General features: G+C 37.3%; 2 protein-coding genes across 7 annotated transcripts in view; one reads left to right on the plus strand and one right to left on the minus strand.

The window, feature by feature from the left end:
- SCOC (short coiled-coil protein) overlaps positions 1-27,300 on the minus strand; it is a 702,416-nt gene that overhangs the window by 662,659 nt on the left and 12,457 nt on the right. The window lies entirely within an intron of this gene.
- On the plus strand, positions 1,344-26,295 carry CLGN (calmegin). 6 transcript variants are annotated; one of them, XM_039696125.1, is made up of 16 exons: positions 1,344-1,588; positions 5,727-5,897; positions 6,660-6,730; positions 8,502-8,560; positions 10,535-10,676; positions 10,872-10,953; positions 11,891-12,083; positions 14,042-14,231; positions 14,783-14,896; positions 15,471-15,627; positions 16,500-16,715; positions 18,112-18,231; positions 18,409-18,544; positions 20,341-20,421; positions 22,507-22,640; positions 24,607-26,295. In XM_039696125.1, exons 2-16 carry the CDS (start codon positions 5,736-5,738, stop codon positions 24,679-24,681), a joined length of 1,932 nt encoding a protein of 643 aa, XP_039552059.1. In that variant the 5' UTR covers positions 1,344-1,588; positions 5,727-5,735; the 3' UTR covers positions 24,682-26,295. The 6 variants fall into 6 exon arrangements, with proteins under 6 accessions (XP_039552059.1, XP_039552056.1, XP_039552061.1 ...); XM_039696122.1 differs by having other exon boundaries at positions 1,345-1,588; positions 18,409-18,547; XM_039696123.1 differs by lacking the exon at positions 1,344-1,588 and adding an exon at positions 3,523-3,542 and having other exon boundaries at positions 18,409-18,547.

Below are 27,300 nucleotides of genomic sequence, written 5' to 3' on the forward strand. Positions count from 1 at the left end.
AATCCTCTGAAACATCGGAAAAAATAAGACTCCCTCAACACTCACCTTTTTATTGTTAGGGAGTAAGGCATTACTTTATTCTTGGCCAAGAGGTGTGTGCAGCTGACAGTTCTAGCTTCCGTGCTGGGACAGATACAAAACTTCCTCACTTATTTATATATTTTTAGCAAAGAAGGGAATTAATGCTCATTGGTTCCAAGTTACATAATTCTCCTCATTCATTAGTATTCTATCCTCTATTGGTTTCATGCTCTTCATGCCAATTTGGTCCCTATTTTTTTAGTCCTTTTATCATCTTTTTCTCAGATGGTAAGCCCCCAAATTTTCAGGCATTAATGCTCTCTCTGCTTTCTGGTTACTTCAATATCCTTGAAAGGCCACAAATTTAAGATTCCAGTTTTCCAATCTTTAGTTCCCTTTGGCTCTCTGTATTGATTTAAGGATCACAGTAAGAGTCTGTGAAGAAAACTAGTGCTGGCTAAAACCAGGCATTGCTTACAGTTAATGAAAAATCTTTTTCTCAGATGATAAGTCCTCAAATTTTCAGGCATTAATGCTCTCTCTGCTTTCTGGTTACTTCAATATCCTTGAAGGGCCACAAATTTAAGATCCCAGTTGTCCAATCTCTAGTTCCCTTTGGCTCTCTGTCAGGTTAGTTTTAGCAAACTTAAGATTTCACTGATTTAAGGATCACAGTTAGAGTCTGTGAAGAAAACTAGTGCTGGCTAAAACCAGGCATTGCTTACAGTTAATGAAAACAACTAATTAAAAATCAGTTAAGAAACATACGACCTTCAACAGTTCAATATCAATAACGTTTTATTCAAACAATTTTGATTTTCACTGAAGCACAGTTATTAAATTCCCTGAATGATGTGTCTCCATTCTCGCCTTAAATCTTTTTAGAGACTTTTGCAAGGGGTACGCCAATATTTGTCTTCAGTAAAAGAGGCAGATACGAACTTGGCTTTAGTAACTGATTAAAAATGTCTTTATTTCGCACTGCATCGCGACACGTATGTTCAAGCGTAAGGGTGAGTGTCCAGCTGTAACTAAGTGTTTCGTTAATTCGAGGGTACAGGCTGGAAAATTCTTTATCCCGGCGGCTCCCCGGGCTGCAAGCGTGTGGGGAGCGGTGCCGTCCCGCGGGCCGCGGCCATACCAACAAACCCCCCTCCGCCGCGCCCAATGCTGATTGGCTGAGGGGCCCCGCGCTGGGCGGGCCGGCAGCCGCAATCGAGCCGCTCATTGGCTCTCGCCTCAGCTCGGCCGCCTCCGATTGGCGCAGCTCGCTGCCCATCTCCCGCGCCCCCACACGCTCGGCGGCGGCTCCGCTCGGCACGAGCCTGCGGCACCTGCTCCCGCACCTGCTCCCGCATCCCCGGGAACGGCGGGGGCGCCGTGCGCCTGCGCGGCCGGGGATGCGCCGGGACGAGCGGCCGGGCCCGGCTCCGGCTCCGGTAACCGCCCGCCGCGGGCCGGGCAGCGCCGGGACCGCCGCCGGCAAACGGCCGCCGTGGGAGGAGCGGCGTCGCGGTGCTTGGTAACCAGGCCGGGAGGAGCGGTGGCCCCGCCGCGCCGGCGGGAGGTGCGTGTGGATGCCGTGTGGGGATGGGAGCGGGTGGTGGCTGCCCCGCTCCGGCTCGCTCTCCTCGGTGCCGGGGGTGCCGTGGGAGCCGGGTGACGGCGGCGCAGGGCAGGGTGCGGGCCCTCAGCCGCTTGCCCGGGGCGGGCGGGAGAAGAGCGGCGTCGCGGCCTTCGCTCTCCCTCCGAGGTTCCCAAAAAGCAGGTTTGTGTCGGGTGCTGACAGAACACCGCACGGCCGCCTGACCCGAAGGTCTGGGGTTTTTTTGTTTTTTTTTTTTTTAATTGGGAAATAAGGTCTTGTTGAAGGTTTTAGTCGAGCTCGCTGTAGCAGCAAAATATCTGGAGGCACCTGCGGGGGTGCGGCGTTGCTGAACTTCACATTCGGCATCCATTCCAGCGCAGGGTGCTTAGCATCTCAGGTAAAGGAAGGGAGGTACAGTTTTCACAGCCAGTAAGGGAAAAAATTCAAGTTGTGCGGGCATTCTTGCATGCGTTTCATGAAGCGGTTACAGCTGAATGTTGTCTTATGTCAGGTTGATGCCAGTGTAGCAGAATGGGGGAGGAATAAAGCAGCTCGTGGTTACGGATGGAATAAGGGGTCTGTGAAAAAATCCTCCACTTTTCATGGCCCTGGATGTAATTGGTGTTTGGCCCTATGAAAAGTCCATGTGTTTATGCTGGATGCAGGAGCTTTGGACTTCAGAGTGAGAGATTACCTTTCTGCTTGAGACTCCAGAACTCTGAGAGTTACGTGGAAAAGGCATGTTTTCAAAGTCCAGAAAAAAGTTAGTAATCTAAAAGATCCTGGCCTCTGCAGCAGATGGAATAGTGATGATGCTAACTTAACGGCATGTACGCAGTACACAAAAGACCATGGCACAGAGGTACAAAGGTGGATGCATTTGCACCATGCATCCCAAATCAAATCATTCAGGTGGGGAGGGACACCAGGACGTCTCTCCTGACCTGCTGTTCACAACAGGTGCAGTCCTGAGGCTGGTCCAGTTTGCTTAGAGATTTTTTTCTGGACTGTCTTGGAAAACCCCAAGGACTGAGACTAAACAGCCTGTACCGCTGCTTACCTGTCCTCGTGGGGAAAAACATTCCAATATCCAGTCAGAATATGTTTTCAGCTTATGGTGTTGTCTTTTATAAACACTAGTCTGTGTCTCAGAAAAAGCAGCTTGTTACTTTAGGTGCAATATTCTGCTGGTGTTGCAGCACTGTTGGTGGTCCCTAGAGCATGCTTTGCAATAATACTGCTGGCTTAAATGTGCTGCTGATGTGTGGCTGTGCTGTGGTTGCCCATGGCAAAAAGTGACCAAGCTATGGAAAATGCATGTTTAAAATTACAGGTCTGAACTTAGATACATTGACAAGACTGCTGGTAAATATGTTTGGTGTTTTGTGAGAGCCATAGACCTTCCCAGTTTGCTTTGTTTTGCTAAGGAAATTATAACAGGGAGAATCCTTTTGCCTTATTTTCACTGCCACCTTGAAAATAGAGTAAGAAAAGTTTCTCATAGTCCTCCTGTGTTAATTAGGAAAGTTCAGTAGGTTTTAAAGATAATTAAATGTGTGGTGTGAAGTTCTGTTTTGAGACCAGAAACTTATTGGCTTAGTTGAAAGATGTATTTTATATTCTAAGACTGTAGTGTGGCAGAGTTCACAAAAGTGAAAAATGCCATGGGCTGGTTAAAACCATCTTTGCCTGGCAGTTGAGTGATAGCTGTAATTGGTCTAGATAACATATTTCAGCACTTCTGGGATTATTTTAAAAGTATATCAAAAGGTCAGAGGTTAAAATGCGCCTCTTCTTGAAGTAAGAAGTAAGAGATGTAATTGAAAGCTGAAAGAAATTAGGGAAGTGCTAGGTAGGATCAGGGAGTAGTGGTAAGATTCAGTGGGAACAAAGTGAAAGCATCAGAAATTCTGGAAAGAAGCTGTTTGGAAAGGTGAGTACTCGTGTGTCTTGGATGCCTGTGTTAGTCTGTGTATGGAGCAGAAGTGAAAAGTGAATGGGGCTAACTACAGTAAAATTTTGGCTATGTAAGTGAAAAGCATTTTGGATCATACAAAAACACACCTGAAATCTACTGGAGGAGAAATTGTACCTCTCGTTTGCTTTAGGAGAAGCAGAGACCATGTGCATGACAAAGTAGCAAAGGTAAGGTATGTGCTAAAAATGCAAGTCTGATACTTGGACACTTCAGCTAGGAGCTAAGGAGTCCCAAAGGTATTGATGTAGAATTCTTTGAGTGCTTGTCCTAATACGATGGTTAAGGAACAAGAAAATGGAGTTGGTAAAACTGATACTGCTCAGACAAAGGTGTTCAAAAATACACCCTAAGATTAAATATTCACCTGTGATAAACTCAGTTACTTTAAATCTTCAGGGCAAGATTATTTTAAGTTCTAGGACTGCTAAGGAGGTCAGTGAATTAACAGTATCTCTAGTTTTAAATTAAAAAAAAAAACTTTAATACAAAACACTAGTAAAATTTGCAGATAACTATTGAAGTGTATTACCTGAAAAAAAGAAGGAACCACAGACTCACCATCTTTGAGCAAGGTTGTAAGGTCCTGCAAAGAATGGCAGGAATTGTGGATAGTAGTGGGGGAGAAAAAAAAGAGGCTTTTGATTATTTCCTAGTATTGACATAGTAATGGTGTGTGAAACACTTCTTTATGATAATCTGTGTTTTATTAATATTTTGGCTCCAAATATAATCAGTGCAGTTTATATTAAATTAATAGATCTTAAAAGAAATAAAGCCCTGATACAGTTTGATCTGTATTTGTGTCACTTGATAAAACTTGCAGGTGTTAAAACATGAATGATAAAATTGGTGCAGTTACAATGTTTGAATTGCTTACCAAATTTGATAAAGCCAGGAAGAAAGAAAGAAAGAGACTCACACTTTCAATATAAGATAGTATCTATAATTGCTGGGATATTTAGAGTTGTAGTGGTAAACAGTTTAATCTCTAAGGAGTGATGATGTAACTGAGAGCATGGCTGCTCTCTCAGGTGCAAAAGGTATCTCAGCACCTGAGCTTTTAATATAACTAGTAGTGGCTACAAGTAATGCAAGGCTTGAAAATGTCTTAAAATAGAAAAATAAATACCAGCATTTACTTAAGCTTACTGTGAATATAAATTAGTAAGAAGCAAATGATAAATACCTGTGCAGAGGTGTCTAGAATCTGTCTTCATTCTGTTTACAAATTCAGACAAAATAATTTTTAAAAACCACATTTTTTGCAAGACCTTTGAGGAAGCATGCATAGGCATTTTCAATACTGCACTTCCTCAAACCACTGGATACTCTAACATAAAATTGGATTTGTATGTCTTCTAGATGTGAAGCAAAAAATACTGGGCAATAATAATTTCACAGCAGATTAGATTGAGAGCCTGTGGCAATTTTCTGCTATTGACATATTCATACTTACACAGATTAAAGATTTTCAGGTTTCCCTGAAATTAGGAAAGTATTTGTGTTTAAACTCTTGCTCTACCTGACTTAAGCTTGCAAATTACTGGATACTAGTTTCAGAGAAGATTTTCTGTTTAAAATTATCTTACACTTTCTTTTGGCACTTAGAGCTAGAGCCACTATACACTCTGCACTTACCTAAACGTAGTCATTGGTAGTAGGGGCAAATACAAATGTAATTCTGGCACTGGATAATAATACATTCTAAATCTATAATTTAATTTTTCCTAAGGAAAGGGATGTTACTTCTGGCTGCATTGTAAAGACTGATTCAATTTAATTACTTGTTTAGATTGTTTATGAATAAGAAAAATAAAAGCAGTCTTGATTAGTTCTTAAAAAGCATACATATTGCAGTCAGATTCTTGCTAGATTTGGCAAGGTAAAGGAACAGGCTACAGGCACTTCCATAGGGAAAACAGGAGGGAAAAGAGAGTCTGAGTCAGGACTCAGAAATAAAAAAAAAAAAAAAGAAAAAAGCAAATTAAGGTAATATTATAGTGACAACATTTTTTGATAGTTATTTCTCATTATTTTAATGGGATTTTTTTCTCTTTTAGATAAAGTCGGGTAAAATTGAAATAATATTGATAATATAGTCGAAATTATGTTTAAATTCTAAAACTTTCAATTCTTCAGATAACTAAGATGCACTTCCAGTGGGACTGGCTGTGGTTGGGTGTCCTGATAATTAGCTCAGTGACTTCAGGAATGGAAAACGAAGAAAATCTGGATGCAGATGTTGAAGTGGAGAATTTTGACAAGCAGTCCCAAGAAGCTGATGTTGACAGAGATAAATCTTCTCTAGAGGTAAGATTACAGAAGTCTTTAGCTCAAGCTGGTTAAATACAAGACACATAGTTATAACTAGAGCAAGTTAATCTGCATTTGGCAACTGTGTGGGTGTCAATATGGCAGTCTGAGTTTTTTGCTTGCTATATGTTTTATGCTTTACAAGGCAAACTTAATGAATGAATCTCTTACATCCAAGTGTAAAATTTCCTGCCTCTGGTCAATAGTCATGAAAAAGGTTTTCCTTCAATCTAGATACAGAGCCTTTTGTTGCAAGTTCTAAAGAAGTAAATAGAAAGCACCTTGGTCTCCCCGAGACTTTGACTTTCGACCAGCATCTTGACTTCATCAGTCACAGCTGCCTCTTGACACTGTGTTTATTACCAGAAAATCTGTATGCTATTCTTCAAAATAGATGCAGGCAATAGATGGGAAAACAGAAGAATGGAAAACATATAAAGAAAGAAACAGGGAGGAAGCAGATTTGGTGCAGGTTCAGAAAAAGTTTTGGGGTTTTGTTTCACAGGAGATAGAACAAAGTTTTAGTTATGAGCTTTGACTAGAGGAAGCAACTTTTAAAGTTCAGAGATACGAAACTGCTCACTGTTGGAGGGATGCACACAAACTATTGAAATGTGGGTGGGGGAGAAGTGGTTTTATGCTGCTAGGTATTTCTAATGAACAATATCTGTTTGTCTGCCTGGGTCTGTTACTTCTGGAGATAGGAGTGTATTTCAATTGTAATTTATGTTGGGATGTGTATCTGTATATATCTCTTAGGTTGTGTACCAGACTCCAAAGCCAACTGGGGAAGTGTATTTTACAGAAACCTTTGATGAAGGATTATCGAGGTAAGCTTATGTCTTAAAATTATAAACTTTTACTTTCAGCAGTTTAATTTACAGTGGCAGGACTTACTTTGTACTCATTTTTCTGCTACTATCTTTACAAAAAAATATTTTTATGGGGATTAGAATTGGGAAGACTATTAATGCTTGCTCCAAATACATCATAATGTTAAGTTGGACACTGAACATTTCAGATATATTACTTTTCTATGTGTGTTTTAAGGAAGCTTTTAATAAACTCTGGATTTGTGGACATTAAGGAAAATAATATGAAGATTTAGCCAGTTGGGTTTAACAAGCTGAGAGGTGAAGTGCCATTTCATTTCAGTAGCAAACTCTTTCTTTTCACGTGATCTTAGGTATGTGTCAGTCCTAAATGTTAAGTGCAAAAGCAGCACCTGTGATGACAGAAAAAATATTAGGTAGAAGAGGTGATAATGGTTGTTAAAAAAACAAACAAACCACTGAAAACCTTGATTAACAGATGCAAAGATTTAACTGGGGTACTTGAATGATGTAATTCATTCAAGCTTCTAGCTTTTTTGAGAACTGTTTGAAGATTAGTTTGTCTTCGTATTAAATCTAATGTTCAAAGTTTTAGCTACAATGCTTGGTATTTTTTGGTCTAGCTTTGCATAATTTACATAAGACTAAGGAGTATGGAAGAAAGTTTTATGAGAAAGGCAGCATGCTGCTTACTTTCTTCCCTGAAGTGTGGAAAAGAATATATATAAATTGATAGGTAAGAATAGAGTAGCTTTTTTGAGAATGGGCCTTGAAAATTTTTCACATGACTTGTAGAGATGTTTTATGTCCTCACTGGTCTCTGTCCTGGTAGGCTGAGGATCTAGTTTGCTATTTATACTGTGAAGCTTTTCCAGCATCTCTGTTAACAGTGAACAAATGTGGCTGCAATTCAAGCAGAAAAGAGAAAGCATTCATCCCTGAATCACTCCATGCAGAGGACAGTTCAGACTGAATGAAAACAGTTATTTCCAGAATAAATCATTAAGAATGTATTTTTGTGGTTGATACAGTAAAGACTTCAGCAGTGCTGTTGGTTTAAGATATTCCTGTGCATGGCTCCAGATAGAACTGCTGTATGTCCAGATGAGGGTGGACTGCCCTTTTTTTTCTTTTCCAGAGGAACACTTTGTGTGGAGACTGTGCATATCTTGTGATACCTCTAATGAGATAGCCAAGTTTGTCTTCCTCATAGAATCAAGGAGATCTGGAGTGTGTTTTCCCTGTTGGATCTCCTGTGTGTAGTACAGTTGGCATCTTGCATTTGTCACTTAGTTTTTTTTTGTCCTTTGCTATGCATATGTACTCTTTCTGTCAGATAAAGTTAAGACTCCTGTGGCGGATTTCTTTTTCTTTTTTATTGAAAGGTATTATTTCCTCTATTGAAGGTATTATACTTGAAACTTGCTATTTTCTGTGCATTTTTTACATTAAATGCATATTCTGCCAAACTGAATTTGTATATAAAACTGAAGTTTATTCAGAATTAAATAATTCAGAAATTTAATTACTTTAGACTTTTAATTGTCTATCCATTTACATTTTTAGGAAGTATTTTGAAATGCTGTATTAGATTACTCTCCTTTAATTTTTCTTTGCATGTTCTTAGAGCTACATGCAGTTCCATGATGCTGACTCAAAATCAGTATTGCAGGTTCACAACCTAGAAGCAAAAACTTTTTTTTCCTTTGTTTGTTAAATAATACAGCTTTGCCTAGATAAATCAATGACCAGTACAATTTTTTTTTAGGTGGGTGTTGTCTGTAACTCTGAAAGATGACATGGATGATAACGTTGCTAAATATGATGGTAAGTAGCTGTAATGTTTATCTCCACTATGTAGTTTGTGATGTTCTGTTGCTTTTTGAGAAATAACTACCATTTCTTTGAGAAATAATGCAGAATTTGTCTTGGAATGTCTAGATGGCATAGGTCAAAAATGTTAGTTTGTATAATGACTGTTATCCTGAAACTGAAATGTGAAATGTTGCTCATTGGGTTATTTAGTGTGAAGATTACTTTTTTTTTTCATTCCAACAATGTATTGCCATGGATCATACCAGAATACCCTTTGGAAACTGAATATTTAATACTGTTGGTTTATGAGTATTGTTTCTTTAGAACTGTCTTCTCTGAAATCCCGTGATTTCAGAGACATATTTACCACTTCAATTTCAGTTGTTAAACAGTTTTCTAAAGCATTGTGTTCCATTCTACTGATTCATGGATGGGTCTCTTGGTATAGCCTCTGAAACAAGAAAGTTAAAACTGCTTTTTTTTTTTTTTAATACTTTTTCAGATTGCCTGTGCTTGAATGTAGGGCTCTCCAATGGTTCTTGTACAGTTTAGTCTTAGAGTAGCCAAAAACAAATTTGGAAAGCAATAATGAAACTTGTACTGATGGTTTAATCATTGCAGTTTGCACTTGTGATTTCCTAGTCTAGAATTAGCTGCTTAAAATTTTGGCAGATGTGTGATCTGCAGCAGTAATTTGGCAACCTGAGTTTTATTTCATTCAAGAGGGAGTGAGGAGAAGAGAACAAGTTTCTGCTGCAACAGAGAAGTATTTGCTACTGTTCTTATGTCAAGTGAAATCTATTATATTAATAGAAAGTGGTAAGCAAGCATAACTTGCAGAACAGAGTCGAACTGATGATTCTAAATTTAGTGGTTACCAAAAATAATTGGTAAAATTAAGAAGTTGCCGAGGAGATACCTGCACAGATGAGATGCTTCTGAGAAATGAGGTCTCCCTGATTGCTTGGCTTCATATTAAATAAAAAATTGTGTTTAATATCAGAACAGTCTTATTTACTTGAAGTCAGAAAATTCAACATTTAATAAAGTCTGTTATAAAGATACATTTTTGAACCACTTTCTGATTCTTTTTTCCAGTCTTATTTTTTTGCCTTGCATTATTGTTTGGCCTTAGTTTCCAGGAAGGAACACTATTGAAGAGGATAGAATTCTCCCTTAACAACTTTTACTAATCACACTTCAGATGAGTAAAAGTAAATCACTGTTCATTTGCACATCACAATTTATGAATCTTCTTTAAATTACATGCTGAGGAATTCCTGATGTTTTCTTCTTTTTTACATTGACACAGTCATTCTTCAAAATTACAGTGGATTATAAAATAGGGTGTTTTGTGCTGTGTTCTTTCCTGGGAAAAATCCCCCACAATGAATCTTGTCCTGTTAATCTCTGAGAAAATATAACTACTGTTTTAGAAGAAATCTTGTTCTTTGGATATTAGGCACGTGTGTATTTATCCCAAACTTGGAGAATGTATAAATATGGAATCTTCTGTTTTTAAAGCTGTAAGCTTGTTTTGGACCAAATCTGATAATTCTTGGAAAGACTTTGGGGAGGAGGAGGGAACTTCATCTACCCTGTGATTAGATTTGAATCAAGAGATTTTAATTTTATGTAAGCAGAAAAAAGTAATTAAGCAGGTCTTTAGCTCTATACAGTGCTTTGTGACTAATGTTTTTTATGTGATGATGGTAGAAGTAAATTTAAAATCTGGAGAAATATTTTGTTCCTCTAGCCATTGTAGGACACCACAACCTAAAGATACAGATCTACAGTAATAAAGTTTACTTATAGATTTTTTTACTTTGAGAACAACAAGAAATAACATCTTTGACATCAGATGCCAACACTTCTGTCTTACTTTGGCAGCTAGGCTTTATTTGTTGCTAACTCTTTGCTTTTAACAAGGCTGTGATTTCTTTATTCAGACTGCATTTTTTCAAAGACTTTGTGTGTGTTTTTTAGGAAGATGGGAAGTAGAAGAGCTGAAGGAAAATGCAATGCCTGGAGACAAAGGATTAGTGTTAAAATCAGTGGCAAAGTATCATGCAATATCAGCAATGCTAGCAAAAGCATTTGTTTTTGATGATAAACCTTTGATTGTTCAGTAAGTAATCCTTCAGATTTTTTACTTGATGTTTATTAGTAAGTTAAAACATTTTGCTTACATAGAAGTGTTTTGACAGTAGGTACTAATATGCAGTCTTAATATATTCATAACAAGAAGTGCAGATTAGCAGTTTATTCATATTTTTCTGATACTTTTCTGATAGAATGTTTGTGTCACTTTCTCTTTGTCCAGATACGAAGTGAATTTTCAAAAAGGCATTGACTGTGGTGGTGCATATATTAAACTTCTCTCCAGCAGCAATGACTTGAATCTGGTATGTCCTCTTGCTTAATATTTGCTATCAGTTGTTCATTTGAGGGACAGCTTGGTTCTTCATGGGTGGTGTCTGATATCCAGGATAGATGACTTTTGTGTACATTTAGTGTGACTTTCTGCTTTAATAGAAGCCATAGCATCTTAACTCATAATTTGTTAAACAATTTTACTGATCAGCACATGCATATTACTGTGTATTCCAAAGACAGAAAACATAGATAGTTAAAAGACACTGACATAACTGTGTAATGCAGCATACTCTGAAGGAGAATAACTGTATCTGATATTTTCAGGATTGTTTGTTATTGATAGTTAATGCGGAGAGAAAAAGATACTTATAAGATACTGGATATTAATATCCTGGGGTTTATCTTTATTGGAAAATAAAATTGTTATGAAGAACAGTAACCAGTTCCCTTTCACCTTTTAGTGTTGTGTAATGCAGCATACTCTGAAGAATAACTGTATCTGGTATTTTCAGGGTTGTTTGTTACTGTTACTTAATGCTGAGAGAAGAATATACTTATAAAATACTGGATATTAATATCCTGGGGTTTGTCTTTATTGGAAAATAAAATTGTTATGAAGAACAGTAACCAGTTCCCTTTCACCTTTTAGTGTAATGTTTGTAGAGGGAGAGAAATACTTGGGTGTTTTGATTTGTAACAGGCATTCCTACTTAACATAAGGATAAAGTCGAAATATATAAAGGTATTAATCTTTCTCAAAGAGACTGAGAGTTAGTCCATTCCCTGAAAACAGAGAGCACCCAGCTACTCCAGAGGACTGTTGAATTCCTTTAATAATTTACCCTACCACTTTTCATTTACCTTTTAGAAATAGGTGACTATGCTTTATGCCAAGAAAAAGAAGTACCAAAAGTGACATAATAAAATGTCCAGTATAACACATGCTCAGCTTTCTTGCTTCTACAGGAATACTTTTTTGACAAAACACCTTACACTATTATGTTTGGACCAGATAAATGTGGAGAAGATTACAAACTACACTTTATCTTCAGACATAAGAATCCTAAAACTGGAGAATATGATGAAAAACATGCTGAACGTCCTGATGTAGACCTAAAAAAATTCTATTTGGACAAGAAGACACATCTGTATACTCTTGGTATTGTTAAATTCTTAAAAATGGAATTCCAATTCTTATATTGGAAAGGAGAGATGAAAAATGTATTTTTTTTCTGCAGAAGCTTTGTAATTGAGTCTTTGTTTGTAATAGCTTGTTAATTCTGAGTGGTGGTTGCTTAATGATTTGGGTTAAATGGCGTAATGACAGGGCTTAACTGCAGGACATAAAGTAGCTTTCAGATGCTACGGCTTAATATTCAGTTACAGAAAAAACTTATCAGCCCTGACTAGCCTTTATAATAAATGCCCTCAGTAATTATTGTAATAAAACTATTTTTACTTAGAAAGATATTAAAATGTACAACTTCCCAGTATTCTGGGGAGGTGTCAGAGTTCAAGCAAATTCAGTTAAATCTGTAGCATGCCACACACCACTCTTTTGCACATGTTAAGAGTTCTCACCAACACCTGCATCTGAAGCAGTGTGCACAAGCAGGCCAGCACAGACTCTGAAGTGAATGAGTATGGACTGATTTTAATTCATATAACAACTCTTCTTGTGCTATTGAACTGTTCAGAGAAATAAAAGTTAATTTTTATCCCCTTTTTCTAACTTCTGAGGAAGAATAGCAGTCAAAGAATGGGCTAATCTATGGCATGCTGCAAATCCAGCCAAATTGACTGTACTTATGAACTTCACTGAATAGTAACAGAAGGCATGTTCAAGTGTTGTGCCATGGGAAAATCTAGTGGTTTCTAAAATAGATTGCTGTAGTATGCCACAGCAAACTTAGACTTTTAGATAATAAGTCCTAGTTCCTAATAATTTTGGGGATCTCATAATAAAGGAATGCATGCATTCCTGTATTTGGATTGTTTGTTAGAAATTATGAATCAAGGTACTTAAACTTGAATTTATTCTGTTTGTTCTGCATTTATTCTGTTACAGTTGTTCAAACAGACTCCATAGGGCTATGTGATTCCAGTGCATTTATGTGACTGATAACAGAAGTTTAAAAATTAGTTGTGTTTTATCTAAAGGTGAAATGGGGGTTTCATTCTTGCATTTATGGATATTTTAATACTGTTGAAAATTTCAGGCTGGAAGGCCATCATTAGATATTATCAGACTGTTACAAGACTGTTACTATGATTTTCTTAACCTGTTTTTAGAAAACTGGCATAAAAGTGTAATAGTAATTACTTTTACTTAGTAATCTTCATTATGTTAAATGGACAGTTGAACCTGCTATTTAACCAGTGAGCACATTTAGAAGTGCTAATTAGAAATAGGTCTGGATGCATCTGGATACTGAGTCTAACCCTGTTCAGTTCTGTGACCTTGGCTTCTCAGTTACTCACACTTGCTAACATCCAGGAAATTCTCTTCAAATGTTTAAGCATATGCAGTGTGGCTGCTAGAGGTTAGAACACTGTTCAGTGTTAGACTTCACTTGGCTTCTCAGTTACACTTGCTAACATCCAGGAAATTCTCTTCAAATGTTTAAGTATATGCAGTGTGGCTGCTAGAGGTTAGAACCTGATAGAAAATGCTGCTTTGATCCTTCTGCTATTATGTTACTGCTACAGTTCTTTTGTTCCCATGCCTTCAAGTGTGAGATTGTAATTTAGTAGCAGAGATGCCTTTTGGGATAGAGATTCTTTTTGCGCTGTCTGTGCTTTTGAAGTAAAACCACAGAATTTTGGCCATGTTGGTAGGTTTTTGAAAAACCTCTTGGGATGTGTTTGGATGTGTTTCAGCAATTGAATTTTCTTCAAGTTTAATCTTTGTGGACCTGATGCTGGTCATACATTCCCTCAAGGGCAATGTTTTGTGTCCAGATCCAGTGCCTGAGTGAGGAGTCTGTCTCCTGTGCTAGTGAGGATCCTGTTTGCTGTTATTTGATTAAGTCTGTGCTTATTCTATAGTTTTGGTTAAATATATCTGTAAAATTGAATGGCTCCCTTATTTATTCAATATAAATTTCTTCAATTTAGTGCTAAAACCAGATGACACATTTGAAATATTAATCGACCAAACAGTTGTCAGTAAAGGAAGTCTTCTTGAGAATATGATTCCTCCAGTAAATCCTTCCAAAGAAATAGATGATCCTACTGATAAGAAGCCTGATGATTGGGATGAGAGACCAAAAATACCTGATCCAAATGCTGTCAAACCAGATGACTGGTAAGGAGAACATTTTCATTTTTACAATGTGTTGTACATACAGGTTATTTACTTGAAAGATTTGACTGGTTTTATTTTGGGGTTTACTAATGACAGTTGGAATACATTTCACTAAAAGCACTGCAGTTTGAAAATATATTTGAGGTGGGCGTAAGGAGACAAATGAAATTGTTATTTGCTGATTTTGTGCCCTGCATGGCTGCAAGTAGTAACTAAGGTTGCTACACATGGATAAGTTTTTTCTGCCATATAGTCCTAATGTACAATGAATTTCTACTTCTGTGTGAACTACTGTTCTTATGGCAACACACCTGCCATTTGATACCAGCAATTTGTGGACTAAATAGCACTATAAAACAATGTAAATATAATCCAGTTATATATAGGCAGATAATTATATGTGTCGTGCTCATGATCAGTGAATCTCATTCTGTTGTGTTTTTGAAAATCATCCCTTTCATGCCAGTTGTAGTCCTCTGAAATGAACATTGGTCCAAACATTGGTCCAAAGTCAGGCTACTGTATTTTCTAACATAAGTGTGTAATTAAAGGGATGAAGATGAACCTGCCAAAATAGAAGATCCTGATGCTGTTAAGCCTGAGGGGTGGCTTGATGGTGAACCACAGTATGTTCCAGACCCTAATGCAAAAAAACCAAAGGACTGGTAAGTGCAGATTGGTAATGTGTTTTGTGGATCAGACTGTTCTGTGTGGCAGATTACTAGTTGTGGAAGACAGTCCATATCTCATTGTCTTTCAAGGTAGTAAGTTGGAATGTGTAAGGTATGGCCAAATATTTGTTGGTGTGGGGGACCGCTTTTATAAAAACATGAACTTGTCTTTGCCTTTTGTTTTCTGAAGATATATAAGTAAAAACAGAATATGAAGGTCCCCTTTGAAATAATTTGCTAGAGTTTAAGTTGATAACTTGAAATCATAATGGGATAACTTGAAATCTCAAAGGGATCTCTAAGCATCCTGGGTAGAAGTCTTTCAAGCTGTCTGCAGAGGCAGGAATGTGATTGAAGTCAGTTATACTGTGGTAGTTATGAATATGTGACCTTTAAGTAAAAGGTGTAGCACTCCTTAAAAAAAGTGTTTATACTGTTGGTCAAGTTCTGTGAGCTGGTCAGGGTTCTGAGGTTGTTACAACAATACACCCTAACTTCAGACTGCCAGTGTTTGACACTTGGCTGATCTTGAAGCAGTTGTTTGTGATTTTTCTTTTTTTCTCTCTAGGGATGAAGAAATGGATGGGGAGTGGGAAGCCCCTCAGATCCGTAATGCAAAATGTGAGACTGCACCAGGTTGTGGAGAGTGGGTGCGTCCCATGAAGAATAATCCAAAGTATAAAGGAAAATGGAGAGCACCTATGATAGATAATCCTAACTATCAGGTAATAGCCAAATTGTTGGTCATGGCTAAAAGATATAGAGTTCAGCAGAGCAAGCAAGTCAAAGCAGTATATTTACTTAGGCTTTTTTGCAGTATACTTATATTTTAGAATGAGTCTGAATACTCTCCCTAATTGGAGATCTTTCTGCTTTTAATTTGCCTTTTTTTTTGTTGAAGTATACTGGGAAACAGTATACCAGAAATGTTTCTGGTATTAAAACAGCTTACTTGTTTAAAGTTGCCTTTTGTACAATTTTCATTGGTACCATTTATTTAATATAGTCTTCAGAATTGTATTCTGAATTACATTAGGATTTTAAATATGAGTCTTTTGAATTAGTCTTTTTAAAATACTGAAAGGCTTCTTTTGTTAATAAGGAGAATGCCTGACTAGTTCAATTTTACAGGAAGCGTCAATTTTGGGGAATTTAATTCCCCTCCAAATATAAGAGCTGGATATTAGAGAGAGTTACTTTGTATTAGTTATGGGAGTACTTCAGTCTGATGTCTTGGAGGGTAAGATCCTAAGCAGGTTTGTAAACAAAACTGGGCTCTAATTTGCACAAGTATCATAAGGCTGAATTTTCCTTCCCTAAAATTTTCTCTTAACACTTTTGGTAAGAGTCAGTTATCACTGTAACCTCTACAGTAAAAAAGAAAATAATTACTTAGGAGGTCTGCCTTAAACCATAAAATTGAGACCATCTGCCAAAATCCTACAGGCTATTTCCAGTTCTGTTTTAGATAGGTTAAACTCTACAGCTTGTCTTCTAAATTATTTTGTCTTGTCTTATTATTATTTTGATATCTCTTTCAGAAATAGTTCTTTTGGTGAGCTTTAGGTAATGTGATTACGTTTGTTTCCACTAACAGGGAATCTGGAGCCCTCGGAAAATACCAAACCCAGACTATTTTGAAGATCTCCACCCATTCAAGATGACTGCTGTCAGTGCTATTGGTTTAGAACTGTGGTCTATGACATCTGATATCTACTTTGATAACTTCATCATATGTTCAGAAAAAGAAGTAGCAGATCGCTGGGCAGCAGATAGCTGGGGCTTGAAGAAATTAGTAGCAAGTGCTAATGAGGTATAAACTTTACTATTTTCTTTATAGTAGAAAGTAGTAAGGAAGCTGTGCTGTTGGAAGAATTTTCTGTCCATGCTGACAGAGTATTAATTTGTCTGCAATTAATAATTTTGCTGAGTAACTGATAGGTTTTCTGTCTTGTAGTTTGGCTTTTCATCTTTCCCAGCTGAATATTTTCTTGAGGTTAAAAGGGTACTGCATTTTACTTCAAAACCTAATAAGAAATTGACTTCCTGTGAATCCTTCTGCTGTGTACATTAATATTGCAAATTCAGTACCTGACAGCAAGTGAAAGCATGAAGGCTGAATTATTTATATTCAAAGACTTCCCCTCCTGCCCCCTATTTTCCCTTATGGTTATATCCATGATATATATTCTTTTGATGCTTCCCTCCCATGAAGAATGAATAGTCTAGTGTTTGTTTCTGTATAATAATTTTAGGTCTTTGTTTGTTTAGGTGTGCATTTCTATGTGTGCATCCACATTGTTTGTGTACTGCACTTTGACAGCCTTCCTCTCTCCTTCCCTATGCTGTGGGATGGCTCTGCCCTGCCATAGGAGATCATGGGCTCCACCTTCACTCCTGTTTCTGTTCCCTTTGGTTAAATGGCAACAGCAGGCTACTGTTCTGGGGGAGACACAATGGCTTGGTGGAAAATGTGGCCAATTCCTTACAGCTGCTGTTTGTCACAGTCAGCTAGCAGCAGCATATCTGTCCATGCAAGCAGGAAAACTATCTCTTCACACAACCTTGCCCTTTTCCAAAATGTTTGGGTTTATGTCTGAACCTGTATCCATACCTGTACACACAATGGCAAAAAAATTGCTTTGAGTCCCCTTGTTCACTGTGCCTCTCAAACTTCCTTAGTTCCTAATGTCCCTCTTACAGAGATGCACCAGGCACTTGCCTAAGTGTCTCTATTCTGTAAGTCAGAGCTGTACTGGGAGGACAATTTACTCCCTGAATAATTGGCTGTCAAAGGAGAGAAGGTGGCAGTACAAGTGGAGCCAGCATTGCTCCTCAGCCTCTTGATGCTTTTGAAACTTTTAGCTGAAGATAGTACAGTGTGCAGAAAAATAGGGTAGCTGGGAAGGGTGTGAGGTGTGAGGTTGCCAAGACTCCAAATACTACTTTACAAAGTTGAGTTGTGGCTGGTCTGGTGTGTTTGGAGTTCTACATCTGTTCCTCCTTACTCAACACCTGCCACTTATTTGCAGTTTGTGGAATTGTTACTTCACTAGAATTGAAATGCAATATTGCTTTAGTCATTAAAAAGCAAAGGTAAAGAAGGGGTTTGGACAATATAAATGTATACAGTACACTTCATAAACTTATGTAACTGTAGAGAGGGATATAAATGCAATTCTTTTAATTTTATTTTTTTTTAAATACAGCCTGGTATGTTTAGTCAATTGGTGACTGCTGCAGAAGAACACCCATGGCTCTGGGTTCTTTACATCTTGACTTTAGCTCTCCCTGTTGGTCTAACTGTGTTGTTCTGCTGGCCAGGAAAGGTTAGTGAAATTTACTATATTATTATTTGGTTTTATTCTTAGTACTTTATTTGGAAACTCTTGAGCATCTGTGCAACAATGTGCCCTTTTAATATGCCATTGCTATTACTTAGCTTACAGTGCCTGTTTAATTCTTAATTTGAGTTGAAATATAAATAGATTTTTAATTTGTTGTAGAAATCAGATGAATATATTGACTTCAAAAAGCCTGATGTATCTAAGCAAATTACAAAGGGAAAACTAAAAGAAGAGGTAGAGGAGTTTGAAGATGATGAACTAGAAGAGGAAAAAGAAAATGAAGATACTGATGAAGATGGTAAGATGAGTAAGAGTGTGTTGGTTAAAGACATGAATAGAACTAGTTCATGGATTACGTTGCCAATAATTACAACCTGTAATTAGACTTTGTGAAATATGCCTTGCTCTGAGCCTTTTTTTGTCATTGGTAACTTCCAGTGAGTGGCATCCCATGGCTAATAGGTCTGAGAAATATAAGTAGAAAGTAAGGCTCTGCTCAATTGCCAATAATTACAACCTGTTTTCTTAGACTTTGTGAAATATGCCTTGCTCTGAGCCTTTTTTTGTCATTTGTAACTTCCAGTGAGTGGCATCCCATGGCTAATAGGTCTGAGAAATATAAGTAGAAAGTAAGGCTCTGCTCAGCATTTCTTCACTTTCAAGAAATGAACATGCTTCCAACATATTTATGTTTGTATACAGTGATACATATGTTGTCCCTTCTAAATATTTCATATATTAAACGCATTTTAATTATTCACATAAAAGTACCTGAAGCTTTTAAAGTCACTTTATTCTTTAAAATGTGTCAGAATAGCTTTAAGTCTCTAACATAAATCTGCTTGCAGCTCTCTGGGAGGGCTATACTACTCTGCTGGTCACTGATTTGAGTTATTCTTGTTAAAACTTGAAAATACAGTAGGCTTGAACTACTGACATCTGTAGCTTCCTTTATGTTGCTTTTTAGCAACCTATTGCATGCCTGCAGAGGTGTGTCCTACTGTCCAGGGGAGACATGAATGACTCCATAGGTTGAGCTGTACTCCGGCATCCAAGGATAAAATCATCCCCTGTTACTGTATCAAAGATTACTGGCTACTACTCAGATATAGCTTTGAGGTGCTGTTAGCATTTCCCTGTGTCTATATAATGAATAAAAACCAAAGCACCTAACTTCCAATGCATTATCCTGACTTGGATGAGAAAATTTTTATCTTCAGAACTCTGCAAGATTCTGCCTCTTATTTCACTCTTCCTTGATAAGAACAAAAAAAAGTGACAAGGGACTGGCATGGCTAATTACAGACAGAGCAGACATTCATGTTTTGTTGGGGTTTTTGTCTTGGTACTAACATCACTTTGTATTACTGACTGAAACGTGGTGGGTTTTGTCTGACTTTGCACCATGTTCCATGAGTGTGGATGGCTTCTGTCTGCACTTCTTAAAAGTTCACTCATCATCAGCAGTTCCCATGCCATTACTGACAGAATTGAGTACATATTTGGCACAGTGCTTGCCACACCAAACTTAGTCCATTTGCCTTGCTATTGGAGAGCCTTACCAAGGTACTTGATTATTCTGGTTATGCTATATACATTCTTTAGTTTAAATTGTAGGTACATGATTTCAGTGTTGTATCTTCCTACATTTTCCTTTTGATCTTACTCTACTCGACCTGTTCTTTGCTCCTGAATTACAGACTCTGTTTTATTCAACCCAGTCTTGATGCAAATTGTGGTTGTACCTAATATGCTGCTGTTGCAAGGCTGCCATTCCTCAGTTCCAATATTCAGTTAATTTATTTAATTACAACACATCTCTTAATAAATAAATACCTTAAAATATGTGTTTCAATGTTGGAAATAAGGCCTGGGCAATTGCAGAGGAACTGTGATTACACTTTGCTCCCATATGACTTCATTGTTTCTTGCTTTAGGAAGAATTGCTTAGTTTCCCTCAGCTTCCTGCCACCTTTTACACTTGCAGGTTGAAATCTTCCCTTTTTTTCTATTGCTCTTTTTTTCTCTTTGTGTCGGAAAGCATTAGAGAATTTGTCTTCTGCCTCCTTTCTCTGATTCTTTTTGCTACAGAGAGAAGAGAAATGGAGGAGACAAAAAGAGAACTTAAAAAGGATAGTACAAAGAAGATGGGAAGGGAGGCTCTTCTTTCAGGTACTGGGAAAGGGAAGCAAAGGGCCAGGACTTGCAAGTGGATCTATCCTGTTTTCTTCCCTCTGCTTCCTTGTTGATGGTAGAACTTCCAGCTGGTGGATGCCAGCTTCCATCAGGTGCAGATGCAAGTTTCCTCTGAGATTTCTCTCTATGGTATCCGTAGTCATAAATATTTTCTACTAGTATCTTTTGTCTCCTTCTGATTTTTACGGTTCCTTCATAGTCATTACCTCCTCCTTTGTTTTTTTGGGAGTTGAAGGCAATGGGGTTTTGAGCTATGGAATACTGAGTGTCTTAAAATCCACATTGTATCATGGGACCATTTAAAAATAAAGAAAAAGGAAGTGTAGCACAACAGCAAATTTTAGAAACACGTGGTGATTTCTGTAACACCATCGGCAATGAGTTGCTGGCAGAGTATTTCTTGAAGGGCATTGATCTACTGTTTTATTTTGTTCTATGTTAATTTTTGTGACATTGTCTATTTGTCTGCTTTGTCTCCTTGCTTTCCTTGACCTGTAGAAAGATATTGCAGGAAGTAAAAGGGTGTTGCCACAAAATGGAATTTCAGGGACACAGTCTGAACCTTATTTGTCAAGTTCTACATTTATTTATATGAAAGAGTGCTTAAATTACTAAATGGTTAAATTTAAAATAATAATTTAAAATAGTATAGTTTCCCAGTTCTGGTTTCTACAGCTTCTGATATCTGAAGTCTTTTTCTCTGGGGCTTTTTCCCCTCTATTGAAATTCGTACTTACGGGAGGAGCTGGATTTGCATCATTTATCACTTCCAATTTCTTTATTAGAATATGACCAAAGGCTTTGTGAGTTTCTGCCAAGCGCTTCTATTAAGGGCTTGTTTTTAGGACTGAGATCTTCATCTGTGTCTTTCCTAAACATAATCTTCATTATTTGGTCATATTTCTCCTTTTGATAATAGAAATAGAGACATAGTGGACATGAACCAGGTATACTGGCATGGCACAATGAACTTCTTAGTTCATAACAATTAGTGAAGCTCTGTTTGGCTCAGTTTATAGCTATATTGCAGCCAAAGTTCTTGGGACTTTTAAGTACAAAGATTTGACTTCCTCAATTTGAGACAGAAGTTCTCAAATATTTTAACAAATTAGGTATTTCTAGATTTTCATCACCAAGAATCAGCAGAGTCTGGTCTGATATGTGACTACATTCTTAATTTGTATGGATACTTTTGTTTCAGTTTAATTCAAATGCAACAGTAAGAATTTGATGTGAGTACAGATTTTTGGTACTTGTTTTTGTTTTTTCCTATTTTTTTCACACCTAAGCAGTGCTTATGAGAAGTAGGCGTGACCTGACAGGGACAGAATTGAGCACTACTTCACTGCTGTTTTTAAATAAGCCACAGCCAGACTGTTAAGTTGCAAAATGCTAATGAATATCCTTTCTGTGAGATTTAAGATTTGTTTACTCTTGATAGAAAGTATTATAAAGGGTACTGGTATTGCAGTAGTAGTGCAAGCTGGACATGCTTTGAGTGAACTAAGGGGAGTACTGTGCTTTTTTGACTGGTTTCTGCATTGCAAAAATGCAACAAGAAAGGTGGAAATAAAAGCTGCTTATCCGTCAAACAAAACAGTATGTCAGAAGAATTCCCTGCTGAAAAGGGGAAGTGCCATTAGGATGTAGGTGTCTCCCATGATGGATGACTGATAAGTGCAATATTTTACTTCCCCATCTAACTCAGAATTTTTTCAGTTGTCCTATTTTGGACTTTGCTCTCAAAACTGTCCAATACAGTAGCTAGTTTTAAAGTAAAGTAAATCAAGTCCTTTAAGTCAGTAACAAGTCTGAAGACAGACTATTATGAAAAGAGGCAAAGTTGGAGTTGTTAAAATTGGCTCTTAAATCTGGCAGTTATCACTTTCTACTAATCCATGAGAATTCTACTCTGTATCACAGAGATGTTTTTATGGGTTATTCTGAAAAAGCAGTTCTTTCTAGGACTGAAAATGGCTTATTTTCCTTTACTGGTATATCTGGATATGGTGTATTTATAATACAGTTCTGTTTACAAAGTAAAATTAACTTCTTCTGCAGAAGTTGAAGGTGAAGGTGGTGAAGATATTTATGATGATGAAGAAGAAAATGAAGTTCCAGATGAAGAAGAAAATGAAGTTCCAGATGGAAGTCCAGAAGGTGATAGATCAAATAAATCCGATTCAGAAGATAAGGTAAGTTTTTTTCTCCTTGCCATTGTCTGACATTGTACTTCTGACTAAGCTCAGTTACCTACAAGTGTTTTTCTTCTGCTGAGCCATAAAACAAATTGTGAGGTAGAAATATGCTTTCCTTTCAATTTGACACCTCAAATGCTCTGCATAAATACAGGTATAGTATAGAAGTGGTTGGGCAGTTCCCTAAACATGATGTATTTTTACAGGAATATTGTTTTTAACAGATTATTAAATGAATTGCAGGTCTTGAAAATTTGGATGCTGCAGCAGATTGGTCAGTTTTCATTGTGCTTTTCAACTGATAGAACATGCTTCCAACTGAATACCCTTTTCTCCTAGAAAAGGCCTAGAAAAACCTTAAGTTTTTCAGTTATGTTTTGGGTTTTTTTATTCCAAAATAAGGTGTTAAGCAAAATGACAATACTGTTTTTGAATACAGCATCTGCAGTTTCATTTTTCTTGTGCAGATTAATCCAGTCAGCCAGATATTCTACAAAACTATTTTCATAAAATATCATTGTATAATGCAATTTGTGCTTTTCTTTTTTATCAGCTACTCATTATTTCTTCATTTAGAAACTGCTAAGTGTCTGAAACACTTTAGATCCACCCACTGATCATCTTGTGCTTGTCACTCCCTAAATGAGTCACTTTCCAGGTTAAGGGAGTTGTTTAATATAATGTTAACTCCTTTTCATGTAAAACTCTTCTAGGAAACTGTACCTTGCATGAGGTTGCGTTGTTTCAGCACTAAAAGTCTTTGTTAATTACCCCTTAATCTGTACTTTCTCTCATTCCTGTAAGGAGTTCTCTTTTCCTTGTACATTTACCCAGCAATACAGTACCTACTAAGGTTCACATGACTCCTGAAAGTAACAGCAAGCTCTCAATGTGTCTGTGGCACTACACAGTGTCACAGTGAGACCATGGCTTGCTTTTCTCTGAGTGTTGTGAGTTGTCTGGAGCACATCGTGTACCCCATGTCCTCACTCAGGCTAGGCCACACTCTGTCAGCTGTTCCTTCTAAAGGAGGTGCCTGCCATTAGGTGATGCAGCAAAGTGAGGAAGCAATGCATGATAGGAGAATGGATTTCACATTGGAAAGGCTTTTCCTGAGCCACTGTAAGCCCATTGCTTTTAAATTGGGAACACCACATCTGATTTAAGGACAGTTTGCTCTCTTTGTAGCTCTCCAAGGGGAACAGTTAAAATGTTTTAAATGCATTTTACTTCAGAAGGAGAAATAAAATCAGCAAAAGGCGCTCTTTAAGGAAATTGGTAAATTAATTTAAAAATCTGCTTTTAAACCAGCAAAGACATGGGCAAAACCAAATTTCTGACATCAGTTTAAACATACAGCTCTCTTCTTTCTGAATATAGAAATGGAAAGTCTTCTACCCACTTTATTAATCATTGCCATGGATTAGGACAAATTTGGGAGAAAACCTCCAAAGGGGGCCCCTCCCAATACTCCCAGGTCCCAGTCTGGAGCAGGTTTCAGTGGTTCCAAAAAGGGAAAGGAAAAACAGTCCAGGGAAAAATTTGGACTGCTTAGCTGAACTAACTAACGAGCAGAAGCAAAAAGCAAGAGCAAAGCAGGAGCACAGCAGAAGCAAGAGCAAAGCAAAGAGCAAAAGCCACACCATGTACTGCCCCGTGTCTGTGTCCCGCCAGCCGTGGGGGAGCAGGCTGATAACAAAAACCAAAACAAAAGATTTGCTCTTCAGAGCCAGTCTTGAAGGCACAGAACATAATATCCAGCATAAACAGAGCACACGATTGGAGATACAAGCATCATAACCTCACCCTAGGACAATTAGTGTGGAAAAAATGTCTCATCACTTAAGTGCTGCATTTAGTGATAAAATGACTGGGGAATTCAGGAAGAAGAGTAATGTAGCATGCCAGTTTGAATAATCAAAATAAGTTTAAAATGTTAATGCTGAATTTATTTTTTTTCCAGAAGAAAGAAGCTGATGAAGGAATGGGAGACCGTCCACTGAAATCAGTGCGCAAAAGAAGAGTACGAAAGGACTGAGTTATTTCCAGCTGGTGTTTGCAGGTCTAGAGACAGTGATGGTAACTTTTGGTGTGCCATTTTAGTGGGCCTGGCAAATTCCTGAGCTTTGATAGGAAAAGGAGGGGCTCATTGCTGTTTAACCTCCTATTTTAATTCTCTGGCCTCTTTAACAATCCCAAACTTCCTCAATTCCCTTTTTTTAAGGATAAATGCTATCTGTGAAGAGTTAGCTGGTATTTCAGATTCAAAATAAAAAGGAAATTACAAGCTGACTAACTGATTTTTAGGTGAAGATTCTTAAGATTTGAAGTTTCTTAGAAATTAGTATTTAGTTGGAGATAAACTTATTCTAAATATTTTTTAAATAAATGCATTATAATACTTTTGTAGCTCTAGCACAAAATAAGCTGTTTACAGTTTTCAGCTTAAAGAAGATGGTGGTACAGATGTAGCATCTATAGCAGTTCACATTGCTGTGAGAAAAGGTATTATTTTCTGTGCAGAGCTAAATGCAATAATTGTTTTTGTATGATGATTTTGTGCTAGCAACAATTTTTATTGTAAATTATTTATTTTAGTCGATCTTGTTACATGGATGGTGATCTGTTCACTTTAGACATTGGTTGCAGTAATTTATTTTCAAGATATATTTTAAAATAGAATACAAGTGGTAATTGTGATTTGTTTTACTTTTGAATGCAGGTATCAAATTTGCAGGTCATATACAGATGATTTTTTCAAACTTTTATAGTTCTCATGTTCCAAACCAGAGTGGTATAACCTGTTTATAGAATACTTGCTAAGTGTATATTGTCACCTAAATATATTTATTAATTCTTGCTTAATATGAAATTTATTAATATAGATAAGAATTTTTGATGGATTAAGTTTTTTACGATGTGAGTCATTTGGGTATTCTCATAGTTTAAATAAACTGCTTATTGTAAAGAAACATTGTTTCATTGAAGTTCAGCTGTATATTAAACAATAAAATTTCACTCACCAGAAACCTCTTGGCAGCTGCTTGTAGTAGTAGTAGAATGTGTAAATGCTAGCAAAAGTAGTTATACATTACAAACTAAGTAGAAATACATTAATTCATAAGGAATCTAACAGATTTTCTTGTGCCTGTCATAAAATTTGTCTGCTTTAAAAAGAAGTATTTTCACAGCAGATTCCATGGAAGTCTCTAAGAAATGAATGCTTAACCCTAATGAAGAAGCCAATGTCCTCAAGTGCTTGTTTTGAAGTGTTCAAAAGTTAATTATATTTGACTTCTGTTTGGTGTGAATTACATGGAAATGTCTCTAGGTTTTTGTATAATTTGGGACTTTTTGTGTCTTTTTAAAAATTAGTTGCAAGTTCCCATCTCTTTATTTAGGGCCTCCATGCAAATGGTAAGAAGACTCCAGATTACTCCTCAGCAATAGATAGAAGCTTTTACCAGTATAGTATCCTGCTGACAACAGTTACTGTGAGCTGTTGGAGCTCACCTTTTAAATGAATTATATTATTTCAGCTCACCTTTGTAATGAGTTATGTCTGAGTCTGATAGAAGTCCTTTTGAATTGTTACAGCATTTGCAAGTCCTGGGGGTCTGGTTTGTTTGTTTGCTTAGGGGTTTTGGAGGGTTTTGTTTCTCTGATATGGGATAGTTACTCTAGTTACTATTGTTTCTTTGATGTGATTTAGTTACTCTAGGGATTGGTCACCCCATGGGGAATGCTCATCTTCCCTTAGGGTTTTGAATTTAAAGTTTCCCATAAAGTATTGAATGATGCCCCATCCGCTTTGATCATCTAGAATCTAGAGATAGCATACATCCTTCTGCACATCAACTTACTTGGATCGAGATTTATGCTGGTAATTAGAGGAGAAACACCAGAGATGTTGAGGACTTAAGGCGCTCTAGAGAGAGAGCCAGGCAAAAGGGCAACTCCTGTTCATTGATACAATGCAGCAGTGAGATTTCACCCACACCTTCTGTGCACTGTCCATTTTTATCTGAACAGGTATTTCAGGAAACATGCTTCATCTTGCTATCATGGTTGCCTGAAAGATCTTTAAAATTAACCAAATAGTGTTTTTCAGTTCCAGCATGTCTTGCTATTAAAACTGTCAGTCATCTTTGGAACTCTGTAAGTAACAAGACCTCTGCAGCCTGCACTCCTTCTGACTATGTTGTAGCTTGGTCACAGCTCTTACTGAGGATACCAGATCCCAGACTGAACACTTTACATGCAGGGAAGGCCAAGTAGTACTGAGGCCCTTTTATTTAGTTACAGTTCAAGCTACTCTTCAGTTAGCATTTACATTCATGAAGGCAGGATGAAGTAATAATTCTGGTTTCTGTCTAATGTAAAGCTCACTAAAAGTATAGGAAAAAGTAACATTTCTAACTTGGCTTACTGGTCTCCCACATGGAGAAGTGCAAGTTTTAGCTTTTTACAACAGTAGGTGCAGTCTACCAATCCTTTTACTTTAGCAAGAACAGAAAAAGTAGACAGAAATTTAAGATTGATGGCTGAAAATAGCAAGTGAGTCTGGAACTGAAGCTTTGTTAAAGCTAGATTCATTAACTCCGGTTTAATCTCAATTCCATCTAGTTTTTCAGACAGTTCAGCTATGTCAAAATCA

This window comes from Passer montanus, unplaced genomic scaffold (assembly GCF_014805655.1).
Source record: "Passer montanus isolate IOZ18808 unplaced genomic scaffold, ASM1480565v1 scaffold95, whole genome shotgun sequence".
NCBI lineage: Eukaryota > Metazoa > Chordata > Aves > Passeriformes > Passeridae > Passer > Passer montanus.